We start from the raw sequence: 20,611 nt of genomic DNA on the forward strand, positions 1-20,611 counted from the left end.
CCCACACCTGTTATGGTCTGGTTCCAGAGTTTCCACAATTTCCAGAGTCAAGTCATGCAGGTGTTTCAGACAGAATCTTCAGTTATTTTCATATTGGACTAAATTTCAAAATATATGTCTAGTTTTTCTAATGAGCATTTAAGGTCTGCTACTCTACAAAGTGAAAAAGGAGAATTCAGCTGGGCCTTAGGCCAACACACGTCTTCTTGTTTGTGGAAACAGCAAAAGCAACAAATCTTACACAGGACAGACAGGGAAATATCTGCTGTTCCATGTCTGCAGCATCTATTTACTGTGACTAACGAGAAAGAGGAAAAAGGGCCTGGATGATATATTTTCCAAAGAGGAAAGCAATCCACCAAGGCAGAACAGTGCAAGACTACTAATCCAGCCAATTCGCACTACAAAGTGCAAGCATGAAATAGTTACTGTACAAACGGCACTCCTTGCGGGGGAAATAATGAAGTGCTTTATGCTAAAATGTTGTTACCTATTGCTGTGACTCACCACACAGTCTCATGCCTTGCATCACCCGCCTTTCCATGCTGTTGGACATGCATCCAGCTGTGTGTCACCACTTCCCTGGCAGAAGAGATTTCATATCAAAACCCAACTTTGTTGTTGAACTTCCTAATCCTAGAGTTGTTTTGCAAATAATTCAACTGCCAGTCTTGGCTAGGTGCAAGACAAATAGTCTTACTGCAGCAGCCAGCCACTCTGGCATTGTCCCATACACCATCACTAAGCCCAACTGGAGCACTGAGGCCTAGTTGGTTTGTGGCACTTGGAGGCTGAAATTAGACACTAAAGGAAATGGACAGAAAAGAAATAGAGAGAGCTTAGGAAGTTCCAGCATTACTGGTGTTTGCCCTATTCTAGAATGACTTATGCTTCAACTTGCTTCAACAGTTTAAAGCATTTTTCCCTATTTGTTGGCACTGACATTTTTCTCCTGTTAATAAATAGGCTTATCCTTCCAGTCAGGTCTATGAACAGTTATGTTTCAATTCAAGTCTAACATACCTCGTTCATATTAGAGCGCTACACAAACCCTCTGGGGATGGCTGTGAAGTTCAGTCACACATAGATCTTGTAAATCCATTTTTGTGCCTAGTGATTCTAGCAAGATGTTAGAGGTGAAACAACTGTACAGTACTGCTTTCCACGGGAGGAAAGACAGGTTTGGCAAGAAAGTCAGTCAACGGTAAGAAAACTATCAAAGGTTGTGACATAGGACTCTTTCCCTGTGGCACCACAGAAGATAAGGTCACCGAATACTTAGGATCATAGAATGGTTTGGGTTGGAAGGGACCTTTAGAGGCCATCCAGTCCAACCCCCCCTGCAGTGAACAGGGACATCTTTAACTAGATCAGGTTGCCTGTCCCCCTGGGGTAGCCCAGCAGCCCCTAGGGCGGGCCGGGCTCCCGCACCTGCTCAGGGATGGCTGTACCGAGCCCGGCGGCCGCTCTCGCCCTCCCCGCCGACACTCATCACCAACCCCCTCCCGCACACCGGCCGTGCCCATGTCACCCCACCGTTCCGAGGGCGGCCAGCCGCCCCTCCGTACCCAGGCCCCGCCGGGGCGCTGAGGAGACTAGCCGCCTCACGGCCCCACTCTCCCCTCACAACCTCCTGGCGCCGTTGCCAGGGGCAGGCGCGCGCGGCGGCGCCCCGTTGCCACCGAGGCAGCGAGCGGCAATGGCGGGCGCGGTGAGGCGGCGCTAAGCCGGGGGAGCCCCGGCCACCGCCGGCCTCTCGGGGGCCGCCATTCCTCAGGTGAGTGTCCGGTGAGGGACGCGCCGGGGATGCGGCTCAGCGGGCCCCAGGCCGCCGCCGGGCCCGGTGGTGGGAGGGAGGGCACGTGAGGCGGCGGCGGCGCTCCCCAGCTGCTTGCGAGGGGTTGGGGTAGAGCCGGCCGAATTCCAGCCTCTCAGCTGCACGGCTGGGTAACAAACGCGATGTAGGGCAGTGCATGTGATGCAGGCCCATCTAAGGGCTGCGGCGGGCCGGGATACGGCAGGGGCGGCACCACAGAGCTACTGTGCTTCAGGTTTCTAAAATAAATACTCCACGCTAGACATCAGCACTCCCCTCTGCTCAGCACCTCTCTCACAGGAAGGCAGACTGGAAGTTACCTCAGCTTGTCTTTCTGCATTGTCAGACAAGAAAGTCCTTATCACATAAGTACAGCATGGGTCAACACCAGCGCTGCAACATATTCATTTTCCAGCAGTTTCTCTCCTGTTAAAGCCAGCCTCCTGTACAGGCACCCATTCCTCTGAGTTGCAACCCAAGGAAAATCAACTAACACCAGATTCATCCCTTACCTGGCTCCTCCAGGGCACTCAGCACTTCAAGCGCTGTGGGAGCAGTTGCACACCCTGTTCCTTGCCCCAGGGTGCAGCACCACCTTATCACCAGCTCCCCAGCAGTCTAGGGGCTTGCAGAGAGCCCGAGCTTTCCTCCTAGCTGAGAAGCAACCTCCTCTCAGCCCCTAGCCCCAGCAGGTGTTGCTCATATACCTGATTGCCAGCTGCTGGCTGGCCCCCAAGAGCTACCTGCCCTCCCTGAAGCAGGCTGGTCTCTTTCTATTACATTCCATTTCGGATGAACACTAAAGTGACTGGAAGTTGCAAGGCAAACTGAAGACAAAAGAACACACATCTTCCGATCTAATCCAGCCATGACCTTGGGAATGTCTTTACAGTGATCAGGACTGGGTCTAGATTCCCAGAGGGTTGTAGCTGGGCTGAGATCTCAACCTGCTTAGTTCAGACCGGAAACAAGTAAGCGACCATTACTCAGTGCTAAGCTATGCATCAGCCCAAAGCAAAGCGTTTCTTGAGACTTAACACCAAGAAGGGATCAAAGAGGAAACTCAGTGTTATAGGCTATTCATTATACTGGAATTCAGTTTTAGGAGGATTTTGCTACATCGCTTCTATTAAACGTTCGTCACAGCCAAAAATCCAGTGCAATTATTTGTATAAAGTAATGTAATAATAATATACATTTATACATATTATATTGTATGTAATAAATATATTACATATAAATATATACACATTAAAAATAATAAAACTAATATAAATGTAGTGTGGCACTGTTACCATATTGGTTTCTTTTATACAGGCATATAGGGCTCAATGCTTATCTCTATGGCCAGCATGCAAATGGATTAAATGTAGAAAGTGCTAAGCTATTTTCTCTCAGTAAACATAAAACACAAAAATTTTGTTTACTGGTTTGTGAATAGTGATAATTAAAGGGATGTTTTTGACTTGAAATGTTGAAACTGAAAAATGTCGAAAACTGTAAAAAAGGAGTCACAGCAGCAGTCAGGCACCAGGCTTCAACAGAGTGTCAGTGAAAGCACTGGCCACCAGACCCTCCCTCTCTATCACTGTACCTTGATCAGAGCTTGGAAAGCTTTGTGAGAAAATAAGAATCTGATTAGAATTATTTTCTTAATAATAGGTGTACCAGGAAAAGGATTAATCTGAATTTGAAATTAGTTCATGCTTTCAGCCAAAACAATGGTACAAGCTGGCAGAATGAAGGTCGCAATTCTGTTGATGTTTGTCAACAGCTAAAATTGTTGCTCAGCAGATGTTACAAGCTTGGGATTTATGATTATAGCTTCATGAAGTCCTCCCCAGAGCATGACTGTCTCAAAGCCACATTAACAATACCTCATTTTCCATTAAAAGATCTGTTACAGGTTAAGTGATAAAAACTTATATGAAGTACATATGGTTGGTAGTATTTACTTAAAGAAAATTTGCAGGATGCTATAGTTATATTTTCATTACAGAAGCCTGTTTCACTTCTTGTAACTTTACCTGCCTCTGGGTAAAGTTTTCTATCCCACCTGTCTTGCATTGATTCTGTTACTGTAGAAGCTTCTAATAAAACTTGATCTAGTCACTTTCAAGAAATATTGCAAAGAAATATTAACTGTCACAGTTAAAATGTTATGGTTGTTTTCATGTAAATTATTACTTCTTAATGCTTTGAAGCAAAGACTTTAAACTTGGTAGGATCTCATTGGTGATTGAATTGAGATAACATACCTCACTCTGATGAAAATAATTTCACTTACATTTAAGGAAATAATTTTGTTATGGTGTGTGAAGTTTTAGAAGAATACCATGATAAGCATCTCAAAAGCACCAGGAAAAATTGATCAGGCTGAACTGGGGCTAAAATTGTAACAGAGTGTAATACATCACCCTGTGAGCAAAAAGGAAAGCATGCAGTAAGTGTAAGGTATGCTGTCAGTCTCACATACTGCATGCGGCAAATGTTGTAGGCAGCAAGTAATACCTAATCACATAGTTAAAGTGATCATTGGACATATATATATATTGGACATTGCAAGAATATTGTGTGCTTTGCTTTTCAACCCTGTTTTGTGATGCCTAACACATGTAGTACATGTCCGCCTTTCCCACCAGTGCTGCTGATTCTCCCATTACCTCTCAAAGTTACAGCTGTTCCTGCGACAGCCTGTGCCACTTGCGCTGCTGCCCCTTTGCTGTGTCACTGCTGTGGACACTGGCAGAAAGAGGAACATCAGTGATGGCAGGTGTTTACTTACAACTAGTAGTTGCTTGGGTGTGTAAGAGGCACTTCAGGTTCAGACTTGCTTTGCCAGTGTGTCATCTCACCCACTGGAAAACATGGCATTCTAGGATATGCTTATTCTGGATGCTTGTACTTCAGAGACTGAGTGTAATGTTTGTGCAAGATGTGGCACTAGCACTGTTCTGAAACTCAAGGGTAATCCATAACATAAATCCAAATCCATATGCATTGAATATTGTGTCCATTTGTGCCTTCATTGAATATTACTAACAGATTTTTATCAACTGCAATGCTGCTTGTGTTCTGTAGCATTACTAACCTATTTCCATGGGGAATGGCGTTTCTTCAGTGTTTACAGCTTCAGGGGGGAGAAAGAAGGGAAGAAAAGGCAAGTTTTGATCCTAAATGAGTTCCTGAAAAAATGCTGTGCAAAATCCAGGTGCAAATAATGAATTACAGTGGGAAGACAGGATCCCGTTCTTGGAAGTGAACCCAAGGTCCTTACTGCTGCAGGGTGGTGGGAAACAGAACAAGAGCATGATAGAACATTTAAGCTTGTCAGCTCCATCTTTTAAAGTATCTTTAAAAACATTTTTCTTGCTGAATTTCAGTGGTATAAGTACTGAAAAGCCTTCCCTGCGGTACCTTCTTGCTGCTCCTTGCCATAGCCCCTGCAGTTTACACTTCTTTCCCTGTGCTGAGAAGCCAGGAAAAACTTCCTGTATTGAGAATTTGCTCAGAAATTATTTCCTAATGTTTGAGGCTCTAAAAGCTAGACCCCATAGGAGACTGTTTTTTGCTTCTACCAGGGCATTACCCAGGTTTAGCCTTATTTCTCAACTATAAACTTTAGGACTAGAGTGCCGCTGTAGTTGTAACCCGTCAGTAGAAAAAAATATCTGCATTTATTCCCTTTCACAAGACAATATGCACAATATGGTAAGGATGAGAATAAATGAGCCACAGGCAACAGATTTAAGGTATTGCTACTTAATGATTTGATCATGCAATGTAAGAATATACTTTGTATATGATCAGAATGAGGGTTGTGTAAGACCTACACAGAAAAGAACTTAACATTTAAGCAATGTCATTTTTAAATGAGAGAAAACCACCAAATTGTGGGAGCAGCTGAGCTATTCTGACCAGATTACATTGCAAAGAGAAAGTCTTTGCATTTTAGTGCCTACTTAAACACTTCTGCAAGTGAACAGCTTCCAATTATAATTCAAATAAAACATGGTATAGAGCTGGGCAAAACTTTTACGACGATAAACAGTTTTTCTAGCAAAACATGAACATTTTACACTGTTTTTGCAATGCTCCATAAACCAGAAAGGGCAGCTTTTAAGTGGCTACAGGTATTGTATGGCCCTTCCCTATCTTTTCCTTACTCCTCTCCTGAAACACCTCTGCTATTTTAACTCTCTTACAGGAGATGAGTGATCGGCTGCGGTCAGATGTGTGAGTTGGTGTAATGAGGTTGTTTTGCACATATTGCCATGCTGACTCAGGGCTGCAGGTATCTTTAGGCAGCAGGCCCAGATGCACAGGGAGAGTGCTAAGTAGTTTGTTTAGCAGGTGAAAACACAAGAGGGATGGTTCTCAGAAATCTGTCAACAGTAAACTTGACCCCTGTCTCTGTTGTTCCAAAAATAGATTGGCCACAGAACTTAGAAGAAATGAGGCAGTAGTTACAGAAACAGCAACTGGCATGTTGTACCTGTGGTACAAATATTACTGCTCTCTTTCCATTGCCAATGTCATTAGCCTTCATTAATTTTTTTCTACTTTTCTTACAGTTCTCTCAGGCTTCCTTTCCAGAATGGGAGGTGTTGCCTCAAAAAGTCTGTTGGAACTGTGCATCTTTCTGCATCTCTCTCTTAAAATTCACCTTTTATTGGACATTCGCAAAGCACCCAGCAGTAGCCAAGCAGATTGCTGAGTGGTCCGATTTACAGGCTATATTGCTAATAAACCACCACCCCAAACCCAAGTATTCCCTAACAGGATGCTCTTCCTCCGCATTTTTTGTTGCATGTCCTGTAAGCACTGTCATTTTTTGGAGGACAGGCTGACCCTTCAGCTTGTTGAAGCTGACAGGAAGCTTCCCATCCACTTAAGTGAGCTTCAGAAACGGTCCCTATAACATCTGACCCTTCAGCCACAAATGCTGAGACTAGCTAAAAGAGGCTAAAAAGCCTACAAAAAATATCAGAATTGATGCAAAAGCAAAGCTGGTTTCCTGCACCCCACTTTTCCCAAGAAGCATGAGTTGCATCACCTAAGGGAACCTTTTTCCAGGCCAGTGCCCCGCTGTCTGCATTATTTTTTCCCCAAGGGTTTTGCTGCAGAGAAATGCAATTTACTCTTTTATGTACATAGCCCCAACAGGAAGTTCATGCATCAGCTACCAAAAAAAAGAGGTGCTGATGTACTGATGAGGCGATGCTAGTATCAATTTTCTGTTTCGGCAAGTGTGGAGGACGCTGCGACTTGTGATTTTCTTTTTTCCCCTCTGAAGTACTAAAATGAGAGACAACCATCCTCCCCTTAGGCTTCCAAGTAATTGTAGATTATAACAGTTCCTTGAATGGAAAGCAGTTACCTTACAGTTTCTTAACTTAATTTTCACCTTGAGTGAGACTTCCTCAGAACAGTTTGAATTGTTCTGGAAAGAAAAGTTTTGCAAGGTGCTACATGCATTTATATAGTCTCTATATATGCTGTATATACTAAATGAGATAAATTCATTCAAAGCTTAGTGCTTTGTCAGGTTTAAGTGGGTATTTTCATGCCTTGAAGATAATTTGATTCCTAGTCATACTGGCATGTAATTATCTCATCTCTGAGTTTACATGTTTTCTTTTCTTCCCGTGCAGAAATTACTTCCCTGAAAGAAGCCATTTTTGTTTATACCAGGATGTTACCAGTAGATAACAGACTTCTAAACTTACAGATCTACAAACTTCTTCAGTGCATTCACCAGAAAGACAAGAAGCAAATAAAAAAACTGGTCCAGAATGGATTCCCAAACCTCATTAATTTCACAGAGCCTATGGAAGGATATAGCGCACTTCATTTGGCCTGCAATAAAAATGATGCTGACATGTGCAGCTTTTTGCTGGAACAGGGAGCTCATCCAGATGTCCAGGACAAAATGGGACGTACTCCAGCAATGAAGGCAGCTGAGCTAGGGCATGAGTTGGTTTTGGATTTATTAGTAAAAGCTAAAGCAGACATGACCGCTGTGGATAACGAAGGGAAAGGTAAGTAAAAGGGATCCTTATCAGACCAGAAATACCATAAAAAGACCCCTTAACTGTGTTTCACACTTGATACATATGTTGTGTCCAATATGTAGAGAGTAACCATGGTTGAGGGTAATCCTTACAGTTCAAGAGAAGCTGTTGGCCATAAAAGCTTTGATGAAAATGAAAATAATTCTCCCTGAACAGTCTAGGCCTTTAAATCATCAGTCTCTCCAGTACATATCTGAAAGATAACTTGTGATTAAGAATCGTGTTCCTTCCATGACCTGTTGTCACATATTAAATTCTGGTTTATTCCCCAAGTTCAAGGGCCCTAAACTAGAAGTCTTTTTTTGCCTGTGTATACCCTAAGAGAAGTTAATGGGTCTCTATTGAAAGAGTTTGCCCATTCAGAAATAACCTTTCTAATAATTTAGTATTGCACCGTAATCCCTGCTGGCTTTCTTTTCAGGTGTTTTGTTTTACTGCATCTTACCTACAAGACGGCACTACCACTGCATGCAAATTGCCTTGGATTATGGTGCAGAAGTTAACAACTGCACTACTGATGGGAAGCCTGTGTTTCTACAAGCCTGTGAGCGAGCTAATGATATTAAAGAAATATGTGTAAATTTCTTGGAAAGAGGAGCAAATCCCAATGCAACAAACCCAGTATGAATATTTCCGTAACTAAAAACATATGTACAGGAGTACAGATTAGTTACCAGATGACTAGAGTATATGACCTTAAATCCCCACATTAAAATAAGAAAGCGGTGACAAGTGCTTAAATCTGTGGCCATGCATATTCCCTTCCTCTGTACCACCCTTTTTTGCAGGAGCAGGGATTTAAGTCTTCTGCTTGAACCATATATCCCAATTTAGATTTTTGTAGATTAAAGTGCTATTATTTTACAAAAACAAAATTAAACTGGGGCAGCTCTTAGGAGTTGCATTTCAGTGTATGTCAGTAGAGCAGTGCTGATTTGTACTTTGCCTGGATGTGCCCTACAAGCTTTCACTTAAAAATACCCATGGCTTTTGCTTTGGTCCTAGTCTTGCAGTATCATTCCTAGCTTGTAACTATAGCAAAATGAATGTTTGGACATCCTTATCCCATCCCTTAATGCACTTGTCCACTCTGTGCCCTCGGTGTACCTGCAATATGAGAAACCTGCCTTTTTTTCTTTTGGTAACATGATGGGCACATACCTAGTCTCGTAATAGGAAGTTTGCTAGGCCCAGAGAAAGACAGCTATCAGGGAAGAACATATGGTTCAGTGGAAGATATCCATGGCTCACTGCTCTCTGCCCCTCTGTAGTGTGGCAGGTCAGGTATTCTAAGTGTTGCTATGGGCCAAAACATTAATAGCAGGCGATCCCTGATCCAAGATATACCCTGTTCTTGGGAAGGTCACTGGATGTACCAAAGTCAGCCATTATAAAGAAAATAGGCACTGCTAATCACAAACATGCACTATTGTTTAGAAAGAGACAGCACTGATGTGTTAGAATGTGAACTTTTCTTCTCAGGCAGAACAGCAGTGAAATTCCCCAGCTGCTCTGCCTTCCCCATAGCACTCCTGAGTCATAGCTCCTTACACTCTTTCACGATAGAGGTGGTATTTTGTGTTAAATTTTGTAAACATGCATTACAGCATGCACACAGAATAAAGAATTCCTTAACTAAGGAATTGATTTTCATGGGGACTGTTCAAGGGACTCAAGTTACTGATATACGTGAGTCACTAGGATTTGACTGCACATATTTTAGCAGCATTATGACTAGATTCTTAAAGTTTACCTACAAGTGTTTTTGAAACTATTAGACTAGTCTCCTTTTTTTGGTAATACCTAAAAGGACACTTCCAGTTTTATGCCACCTTGCAACAGTAAGATCATATCGTTCCAACATGAATTAGCGTACAAAAAAAAATCTCATTTGTTTTCTTGCTACCTTGCAGGCCACAGGTCGCACAGCCTTGATGGAAGCTGCAAGAGAAGGCGTTCTTGAGCTGGTGCGTGGTCTACTTGAGAGAGGAGCTGATGTTAACCTATTTGACCTGGAACGACACAGTGCTGCACATTTTGCAGCCAAAGGAGGCTTTTTTGAGGTATCATCATTTGTGGTGTTAAAGCATTGCTGCAAAGCCAAACCTGGAGTGTTTAGGTTTTTTGGGGGGTGTGGGGTGTTCGGTGTTTTGGGTTTTTTGTTTGTTTGTTTTTAAGTCTAGTATCTCAGCCAATCAAAGCATAATAATCAGCAATCAAAAGAAACTTCTTTTTAAGTATCAAAGGGAACCCAGCAGTGATAGAATCTCTCATAATCACAGAACCTTTTTTGCCAGGGTACCTCTGAGTGTTGTGTGCTAGTGTGGCTGTCTGGTGTGAACAGCTCCATTGGAGAGCATGTTTCTCTCAGAGTGTAGTGTGTCACAGCTGTGTAACTTGGATGAAACATTACCGTTATAAGAAGGGCAGATGCAAACAGCCACAGGTAGCCACTTTCTTCCTTATTCCTCATATCATCTTCAAAGTATATAAAATTATGTGGGTTTGATTGTCCACACATCAGTTACTTTAAGACAGTAGCCTGTGGTAGGCTGGCAGAAGTGAAGATCATCCTCCATGTCTACAACTGAGCAAGGTTTCTATTTCCTCAGTTAAGTAAGAATATTACTATTAGAAAACTTGAATGTTATGTGCTCATTGATCAGCTGGGCATGGGAGAGAAGTTCACTATATAAACTGGGAATATATGATATTGCATGTATTTGTAATTCATTCTCACCCATCCCCATCTTAAGAAACAGACAAGACTTTTGTTGGTACTGACTTTGCTTCTCTAGATTTTGAGGATTATTTCAGCTTATAATGGAGACTTGGGCCTGATTGCTATGAATGGTAACACACCACTTCATTACGCTGCGGAGGGAGGATTTGCAAATTGCTGCAAGTTTATAGGACAAAGAGGTACATTAAAAATAAGTCACTTTGCAACTATCACGTATATCCTTTTTCTGTGCTAAATGAAAGATTGCACTTGGGTAGTTATGAAAGGTTTGACTCTGAGGTATCATGTGGCATATGTAATTCTCATTAAGTGCCTGACATGGGCTATTATGACTTATTTCTACTAATGTGGCTGAGAAAACATTCCTTAAAGAAAGCAGCAGAAACATCATGGGTTTGTGTAATTTAGAACTAGACTGTATTAAATGGTTCTGGTTTTAGCTGTTTTTAGAAGTATTGTATTGAATCTTCCAATAGAAAATTGATTTTTAGTCTGCTGATCATTAAAAAAATTATCTCAATGTAGTCATGAAGAAAACCTGGCACCCATGGGCATTGAAACATATTCCAAAGAAGATATGATCATTTACTAACCTAATCAGATAATTATATTGCTTTAAGCTTTGATTCAAGAGCACCATACAAAATTTTACATTCTGTTCTTGTGATTCAAACACATTTAACTAGTGGCCCATTGCCAAATTACAAGGCTGAGGTATATAACAGTGAGTGACATTTTAATCTTAGTTTGTTTCTCCTTAACATTGCTCACCACTTTTACTTAAAGTGTAAAATTTTCACTGAACTTCTGCCTTTGTATACATATTCATGAGTGGATGGATAAGTAAAGCATGGGCTGCCCAATTAATCTCCCTGTGGGAAACAAATACAGACACGTAGCTAACCTTCCAGTCAGAGATCAGTGATGTAGTTCCATCTACTATCGCTATTTCTAGTTAAGACAGTATAAAATTATAGAGCTGTGGCAATTAGTTGCATGTATATTACAAGTGTCTTGTATTATTTAATTAATAATTACTAATTCCACTGCATTATCAGCAAAATTATATCATTGTTTTTAGGCTGTGATCCTACATGGACAAACTTGTTAACAAAGACCCCAAGAGCCATTGCCAAGGAAGGTGGTTTTAAAGCAGCAGCAGCAGAATTGCGTAAAATTGAAGATAGCTTTATAAAACAATTCAAGCCTGGGGCTAAGGAGGACAACCCCTGCTGGGCACTGAGGCTATACGACTGGTCCTTAGAGCACCAGGCTGCCCTCCACAAAGCATTTAAGGCTGTTGACCAAGGGGATGGGATAGTAGCTAAAGATGATTTTATATCAATTGTTCAGAAGCAGTGCACCTTTGTGGACGTTGAACAAATACAAACCGTTGCCGAAATGCATGAAGGATCTCATGCTGAGGGAATCAACACTGAAGAATTTTTAAAAGGCTCTAAATACCTGCAGAAAAACTGTCTTATAACATCCTTTGGACCCAAAGGGAAGAAGGGGAAGAAAGGGAAGAAACAAAGAGGCAAAAAAGGCATCACCATCCCCGTGCCGATTTGTGTTATTCCTACAAGCACATGTCCGCGTAGGGAAGATGGCTTCCCTGCGTACATGATTGAGGCTATTCAGAGCAGTGCCAACAGCTACCATTTTAACCAGGAACACCCATCTGCCCATCCTGTGCATGATGACCGAGCCTGGTATATAGATGAGCCAAGGAAAATGTACATTAATATTAACTACCTTGTCAGAGCAGGAGACATTCTGTCTCTACAGAAAGCATTTGAGGAGGGTGTGCCAGTAGACACAAAAGATAAATATTACAAAACACCTTTGATGGCTGCATGTGCAAGTGGGAACATAGATATCGTGCAGTATCTTCTGGACAAAGGGTAAGATCATGTCAGTTTTTTGGTTTTTTTTTTTTTTTTTTTTTTAAATTGCTATTTTGGAAAGGCTTTCAAAAGCATAGATTTCCAGTAAACATTTGGATGCAACAGACTATGGTTTCTTTAACATTAAATATTATGTAAATAAAAAAGGTAGTTCTATAAGATCCTGAGTTCAAGAGGGTTAGTTTATTGTTTTTTCACGTTTTAGTAATGGGGAAATAGAAACACCCAAGAGGTAAGCTCCCCAGGTCTGAAATTTTTGGTGCTGTTTGGGCTGTTGATGTTTTGGTCACACACAGAGCACCTACAAATCCAGTCTACTAGAACTGCAGTTAGTTCCTACCCATGTCTCAAATAGTGCATCCTCAAAACTGAACACTCAACATCAGATGAATGATTCTGAGGAAATCTGGCTCAAGTGACTTGCCTGGTATCATCAAGGTACTCCTAGCTGAATCATCAAGGCAATCCCAGACTTCCCTGTTCCACATGCCAGAGCCTTTGCAGGCAAATATTTTAAGGGGATAAGCCTTATAATCACTTTCCTCTGCAGCCTCTGCAGGCTGCACTCACTTTAGGAGTGCCTCAGAAATTTTGTAGCCTACAGACACACTTGTGAAAAATCTCAATGACAACTTAAAAATGAAAGCAATTTAAGAACAATTCAGTCATACTTGTGTAATAGTATAATCTCTTTTATCTTCAGACTTGTAGTCCTACGGTCGTTCACATGAATGCTTAAATGAACATTTTTCAAAGATACTTACATTAGCTTTACTCTCTGCCTATAGCTAGAGTTCATTTTAACATTCATTTCTAAGGATAAGTGGCTATAGTCATTGCTCCAATTCCTGCAAAGACTTAACAGCAGCTGGATCTTTACACACCCTGGTAATTACACTGACATTCCTGGATCATATGCAAAGTTGTGTAAATGTGTATATTCAGGTCTTCCAAAGATAAGGATGCAAGAGTTAGCAAAATAATCTAGCAAATTAATCTCCACTGCTTTCATCAAGCCTCACTAGACAGCACTGGAGTCACATCTCATCATATTTAACAGTTAGACCTAGAAATGTAATAACTTAAAAAAATATTTAAATGTTTAAATATTTTTAAAAAATAGTACCAATTGTGGTTTCTGTCAATTTAAAAAAATCTCAAAGTGGAGAGGAAAGTTATCAATACAGTGTTTAGCTTTGCATCTTTTAGCGTCGTGGACTTTCAGATCCTTTCAGTTCAGCAGGGGAGTTAAAATACTTTTCACAATATAACCTTTTCAATATGGCATCACAAATCCATATCAAATAGACAACAAAACATGTATTCAGAGCTATAGAAAATGCTGGGGTTTAAACATAAATTGGTGGTATCTGCTTTCTATCTTGTTCCAGAAAGACTCATTAGTAAATTAAATTTGTGCTAAAGGCAAATTCAGTGTTTCATTAGGAAAAAACACTGAAGAATTTTTAAGTCAGTGCTGTGTTGTCCCTGTTCCCCTCGATCAGTTTGTTTCTGATAGAATGAGGTTAGCAAAAGGGATTCAGGGGCAGACAGAATATCAGTACGGGCATGGAGACTGGGTTGAGAGAGAAAACAGAATAAACTAGAACCACTTATTTTGATGAGAAATATAAAGGAAATGAAAACTGCATATGAATTAACCATAACACCTAAGCACCTGAAAGATAACAAAGGTAAAACTGGTAGGTCTGGGGAATTTACTGTAATGAGATCTCACCAAAGGTAGAATTCTAAAAAAGATGAAAAATTTAAACAAGATGAACAGATGAATCTGTTCTTTTGATCTAGAGTTTAATATTAACCATCTGACCAGAAGAGCAAAAAAAGCCATCCCTGGAAGCAGCCTCCTTCCATGTCTTTTAGGAAAAGATCAGCAGTTTGTCCCTAGAGTAAATAGGGCAGTGACCCTAATTCAGTTCAGGACCTCTAGGCCGTCCTAAATACCACAGAAAGTCATTCACTCTGCTTGACCTCATGAGTCCCATCATGAGGTTTTGACTCTGTCTGAACCCAGATGTGGCACACGTGGGAGATTGCAGATCTGGCTATGGTCACAGACTGCACTTTCTTCGAAGACACAGAGGAACCATACTTCTTCCCTTTTAACATGATTAGGGGGCTCTAGTGGCTCTTGCTCTTGCATGACCCCAGCCCAAAAGCTGCCAAGGCAGTGAGGGGCTTAAGGGGTGGCAATGCTTTTCCCCTCAGCTTCATCCAAAGACAGCATATTGCAAATGTCTCCCCCAGATTAGCCCCTGCATCCTCCAGAACATGCCAATCTTAACCTGGGAGCAGAAACAGATCTAGTTGAGCGACACAGTGGCTGAAAATGTTTTATATTCTCAGATTTTCCAAGACAGACCTTCTCTAACTCATTTGTAAATTGGACAGTAGGCAATTTTGCCACATCTTTTAGAGCACCTGTTCTTGGCCCAAAAGCATTCTTTTTTGAATTCCATAATCTCCTTCTTGCCATTCTCCATGAAGCTAGACCACAAATACCAGCATCATTTTAGATGACAAAGCTGTCTGAATGCCCATTTTTCTCTGTACCTATGAAAACCTCCATGCAGAGGACACAGTGCTGGCTTAGAGGGGGATATGATCACCACCCAGGCACACCCTTACAGTTAATGTTCCATGACAAGATACTACAATGGTTTCAGAGTAGCAGTAGCAATATGAAAATATTTGTTTACATTGAATATGCCATTGCAGTGGGCAGTTAACATTGATGGCACTTGGAGCTGTGGATGTTACTGTATCTAGTAGCTAGCTTCCTCTGCCACAGCTTCTCTTATTCTTTTGTAGGGCTGATGTAAACGCAACAGACAATTTCATGTGGACTCCTCTCCATCACGCTTGCTATAACGGATGCCTAGATATTGCTGAACTGCTAGTGAAGGCTGGAGCAGCCGTGGATGCGCCTGCAATTAGCAATGCAACCCCACTGATGAGAGCCATTGAGATCTGCAGATTAGATATTGTCTATTTTTTAATCGGTGTGGGTGCTGATATCCAAGCTACAAACAGCAATGGTAAATATCAATGAATCCATGAAAAAGGCCTGTTTCCTTATGTGTATACGTAAGGGGGTTTTTATTTAAAAAAAACTAAGTTCTTGGAACACTTTTCTGAAGTGTTCTGAATTTGTGATTGCTATCAGGATTGGAATGAAGGTGAGAGTTAGGTTCAATTCATTTTCTACAGCAGGGAATCATTATTGTAAGTAGACAGCTTCCCTGGGTTTTATGCATCTAGACAATAAAGTAACATGATTAATTACATGATTAAGGAGACTGTTGCTCCTCACAAGATATATACAGAGTTATAAGTGGCTTTAATGGAAAAAATTCTATCCAGTTAATAATATATGATGGAAAATTAGATTTTTGTTGTGGCCAGTGTATACTCTGCCACCCATTTAAATCACTTACTTTTTATGGACAGGCAGCACTGGTTTAAAAAAAATTCTTGCTGCTTAACATGTAAATATTGCTGTCTGAGAAAAAATACTTCACAGTAAACAAATCTGAACTGATACTGGAGTGTTTCTTCCTCACAACAGATCCTTCATTCAGTATTATTTCCTTCTGGAGTAATTTAAACAGTTAATGTTTATCATATTTTAAGCTCTTGCTCTAACGTAGGAAGGAACATTGCTACATAATGAAACTTTCCTTCCCAAAATGCCTTATAGGTGAAACTCTGCTTGTAGAAGGGATGCGTATTCTCCATTTCTGTTACCATGTGAAGTTCTAACTCACACGGCAGTTTAGGCTCACAACTACTTTACAGCCACAAGGGTCTCATAAAATCCAGGAGAGTTTTTCCTTTATTACACACTGAAGGTGTTCAGCCCTATTTAAACCATGGTTCTTTCCTTCAGCTCCTTGCCAGCTCCAGAGCAAGTACTGGAAGAGGTCAATACCTACAATAACTTGGTCGACATTCCTAACCTTGTACTATGCTAACCATCTCCTGGTGCTAAATGCTCTCAGAGATCAAATTTACAACCTGCAGAACCAGCGTATTAAGCTGCAAATGTCAGGACATCAAGAGCAAAGCAACCACTGCAAGCATTCCTGCAATACTTGCTTTTAAGGCTCATTCTGCAAGCCCTTATATCTGCAAGCAGTGTTGATGACTGCCAATCCTCACACCAACATCAGGCACACTGCTGGCACACTGAATGGTTAACAAAATAGAGGCCTAATTCAGTTCAGTGACTGCAGAGTTATTATCCAGTTGCAATAACAAGTGCCAAGGTTCATTTTCACAGCTTATACATGTTGTTTGTTTTTTTTTAAATACAGGAAAGAATGCTCTTGATATTGCAAAAGTATTTGCAGATTCTAGAATAATTGATCTGCTCCAAAATAAACTGGAAAATTTGCCAAAAGTCCCAGAAAAAAAAAAGGCAGAGAAAAAAAAAGCTGTGAAGCCAAAGTCAGCTTCTACACTGATGCCTGTAAAGGTACAAGCTGTGAAAAAAGAGGTATGAGAGATGGTAACAGAGGATTGATTTGCCAATTTTTAGTAGAGTGCTTCATTTATTTGCCATCCATGTTTCTCTAAAACTATAAATCAGTTAGTTTTGTTAAAGTGATTATTTTCAGAAGCCAGTACTTGTTCTTGCCAGTACTAGCACTTGTTCATTGGTTGAAATTTTGACTTGTTAATTATATGAACTTCATGTCTTCCCCAGTCCCACTTAAGAATTATGTCCTGCATCACTGACAGGACACATTAAAAAGATATTTCCTCCTCTTCCCTCCCTCCTCCTGAAGTTTATGATCATCCAGCCCTGTTGTGGTAAATACTGAACAACTGGTAACCATGATTTCTTAAAGGGAGCACCTGTTTCTTCACAAGATAAGACCAAGGCCCTTCAAATTAGTAGAAAGGCCTTTTTATTCTGTTAATTGAACTCATTGAGGCAGTATCAAGCTTGCTGACTTCTCATTTCCCAGCTTGTCTCACATCCCTTCCTCTTCTACTGTTGACTCAAGGCCTGTTTCTCAAATCCCACACTGGTGCTTGGCTGCTGTACTTCTGAATGCCTTTCTTGAACCCCCGGGAGCCTAGAATACCTTACCATTGCCCTAGTTCCCAAGCTGACGTCAACCTCTGGGACCGCATCCTATCTGTCTTATTGTGGATGAGACCTTCCTGATTTACCAGCAGTACATGTTAGTCGGACCCAGGATGCTATTTAGAGAGAAAATGCAATTGTATCTGCACTGCTGGAAGTATCCTTTAGCAGTCCTGCCCTGAATGGTGTAGTAAATACATCCCAGTAGACAAATGTTGGTTTCCCCGTTCAGAAATGCTTTGAATTTGTCAGGAATAGCCTAAGACTTTCATAGGCAGGCCAATGACAAACTTTAGGTGCTTATTTATTCATCACCTGGCACAGGATGGGATCACTAGCAGTACTAGGTGATCATCTTGTGCATCTTAAAGAGCAGTTAATATTTTAGTGTCCAAGAAGGAGAGTCATCACCTACCTTTTAAAGGGTTTCCCTCACAAATTTTGGGTATAAAAAAGTTACCAGCTTTAAGAAAAAGAGATTCTGAACAGATTAAGACAAATAGACACACAATGAACAGCAAAAGCATCAGAAGATGCAGGATGTGTGCCTTGTTTCCAAATGCAATGTATTTGTATAACTGATAGCTGCTTCTCTTTCAGCCTTCACAGATACCTCTACCAGTTGTGGAAAAATCCATTCTTGAAAAGACAGCACATTCCCTCGAGGACAGCGTTATTTATTTGAACTCTCTGATAACCAGTGGTGCTACTAAGAGAGATGACATAACATTCAAGCCCAGAAAAGTATGTACAGTAGCAAAACATGAGCACAATTTCACATTAAATTAAAGGTAGACCTTGCTGTAGACTAAAAACTAGAACAATCTGATGAAGTGAGTTCACAATTCAACTACCTTATAGATTATGTGACACAGGCTAGAGAGGTTGCCACAAAACAGTAAACAAAAGGGTTTGCAAAAGCGGGTATATGTATTATATACGTACACATAGATTTATATAAAACAAATTATCATGGAAGTCAAGCTCTTATCAGGTTTTCAAATAGTATTAAAGTGGACCCACAGTAAAATACAAATACAACTACATTCATGGTATGTGTTTTTACACTTAAAGGATAGGAGTCCTTGTGCATGGGACTGGCACCAACTTCTAGCTTGCCGTCTCAATTAATTACCACATGATTACTTGTGTCAGTGACAGTTACTGAACTAAATGGATCACAGTACACTAAATATTTACTTCCTAGATTTAGAATACTGGAAATATAATTTTAGTATCAGGTACTTCTTAATACTCAGTCACAAATATCAAAGAAATAGAAAAAGATCAGAGAGAAGTAATTTTTAACGTTCCCCCCCAAAAAAAAAGGAAAAGAATACCATTGCTGACTGAGAGGTTTTGTTTGGAGTTTGTTTACCATTTCCCTACCCTGATTTGTGCTAGTTTCTGCAACGGTCTCAGGGGGAATAAGGCTACATTGCCAGTGACTCCACAGCTAATTACTGTTTTCCACTCTGAAAATCTTGGGCCCGAGTCAGTCATTCTAAACAATTAGCTTTGGATCTTCTTTCTCACGTTATCCCTAATCTGAGTTTATGGCATGTTATAGATTGGAAGTGACAACCAGAGAATGCTCTGCTTATGCATACACAAATTGTTGTGGTATCTTCCACTGGGAGGCCACACAAGATTTCTTCTATGCCTCAGGATGGAAAGGAATGCTAGAACGTGCCTCTATTTGGCTAACAGTATTTTCTTAATGCTTCAGTTGCAGAAGTCATGTCCAGATTAACTACAAATACCTTTATTTTCTAGATTTGGGCCCCTGAAGCTGCAACAAAGGAACTAGTAAGAAAGCAAGAATTGCTCCGTGAAAGCTTTACTCTTGATGGCCACTCAGAAAGCCTCAAGACCCCCTTTAATAGAAAAGTTACGGAATAAGCATACCAGCTGTAAGACGCTACTTCAACACTTATTTTGAGGAGAAGAAAAAAGATCTAAAAGGCTATTCCTCTGTAAGGAAGGAATCATGCAGAGCTCAGTAAATGTATCTAAGTTATGATGTAAAAAAAAGTAGCAAGTCCTTCCTCTGTAGATTATGTTGCTTACACACAATCTTCTGCTAAGGACTTAGTCTGGAAAAAGGTTTATCCTCATGTGATTCTAAGTCTCAGAGTCTCAGCATAGTTCATGGAGTGGCCACTGTTGTGATACACACATCCTTCTGCTTTGTAAAGGTATGGCTTTATAAGGCCATTTTTTACCCCAACATAAAACTTCTTCCTGGAAGATATAAGCACTATCCTTTCTACTAAAAGGCTATTAGAGATATGAAGATAGCATTCAGAAATTGTTGAAGACACCAATGTTGTTCATCGTCTGCAGAGGCAACAGAAAGTACAGAATTTACAACCAGGACTACTACTACTGTCTAGCTTACTGGTTTTCTGTTCTCTCTCATACACTCACAAGAGTACACAAACCTTTCTCCTCACTTGCTGAGGATGTATTCCCCAACTGCAAAGCTGTTATCAAGACCTTTAGATACTTTTGGCAAACTTGAAAAACATTCAGAGATTTTGTGAATGCAATTTCTTGTATTAAGAGCTACATTCACAGCTAATCCAAATCAGTGCTTGCCCCCACAACAGCAAAGTCAACAGATATGCTCCCTGCCATTAAAATTAATTCTTTGGGTGGGAAGGGATTGGTGTCTTAAAAGTGACCTGACCAGGCTGTGGTTTAGTTTAGTATGAAGAAAAGGTACTGAAAGTTCATTATAGGAAGTGTATAATGTCAAGAGTTGTGTGATAGACCAGGCCAAACCAGCCTGTGTTCTGCCAAGAGACTCAGCACCTCTTGAGTTCTGTTGATTTCTCTGCTGCCACAGATTTTGCAGAGATAATGAGCCCAATTTGGAGCTTCAAAAAAGGCAGTAACAGATGCTAAGCTTTGGGTAAGCAGGGACTGGGAAAGTTTAGCTTAGAGAAAAAA

At 40.8% G+C, this 20,611-nt stretch overlaps 1 protein-coding gene across 1 annotated transcript; it reads left to right on the forward strand.

The window, feature by feature from the left end:
* Nucleotides 1–1,806: 1,806 nt before the first annotated feature.
* On the forward strand, nt 1,807–19,951 carry ANKEF1 (ankyrin repeat and EF-hand domain containing 1). Its single transcript, XM_075089738.1, has 10 exons — nt 1,807–1,846; nt 7,471–7,857; nt 8,312–8,511; nt 9,804–9,953; nt 10,689–10,812; nt 11,715–12,537; nt 15,373–15,599; nt 16,878–17,059; nt 18,257–18,400; nt 19,433–19,951. The coding sequence occupies exons 1-10, from the start codon at nt 1,807–1,809 to the stop codon at nt 19,556–19,558; spliced, it is 2,403 nt and encodes an 800-aa protein (XP_074945839.1). The 3' UTR covers nt 19,559–19,951.
* The last annotated feature ends 660 nt before the right edge of the window (nt 19,952–20,611 follow it).

The sequence above is a fragment of the Phalacrocorax aristotelis genome, chromosome 3, assembly GCF_949628215.1.
Source record: "Phalacrocorax aristotelis chromosome 3, bGulAri2.1, whole genome shotgun sequence".
NCBI lineage: Eukaryota > Metazoa > Chordata > Aves > Suliformes > Phalacrocoracidae > Phalacrocorax > Phalacrocorax aristotelis.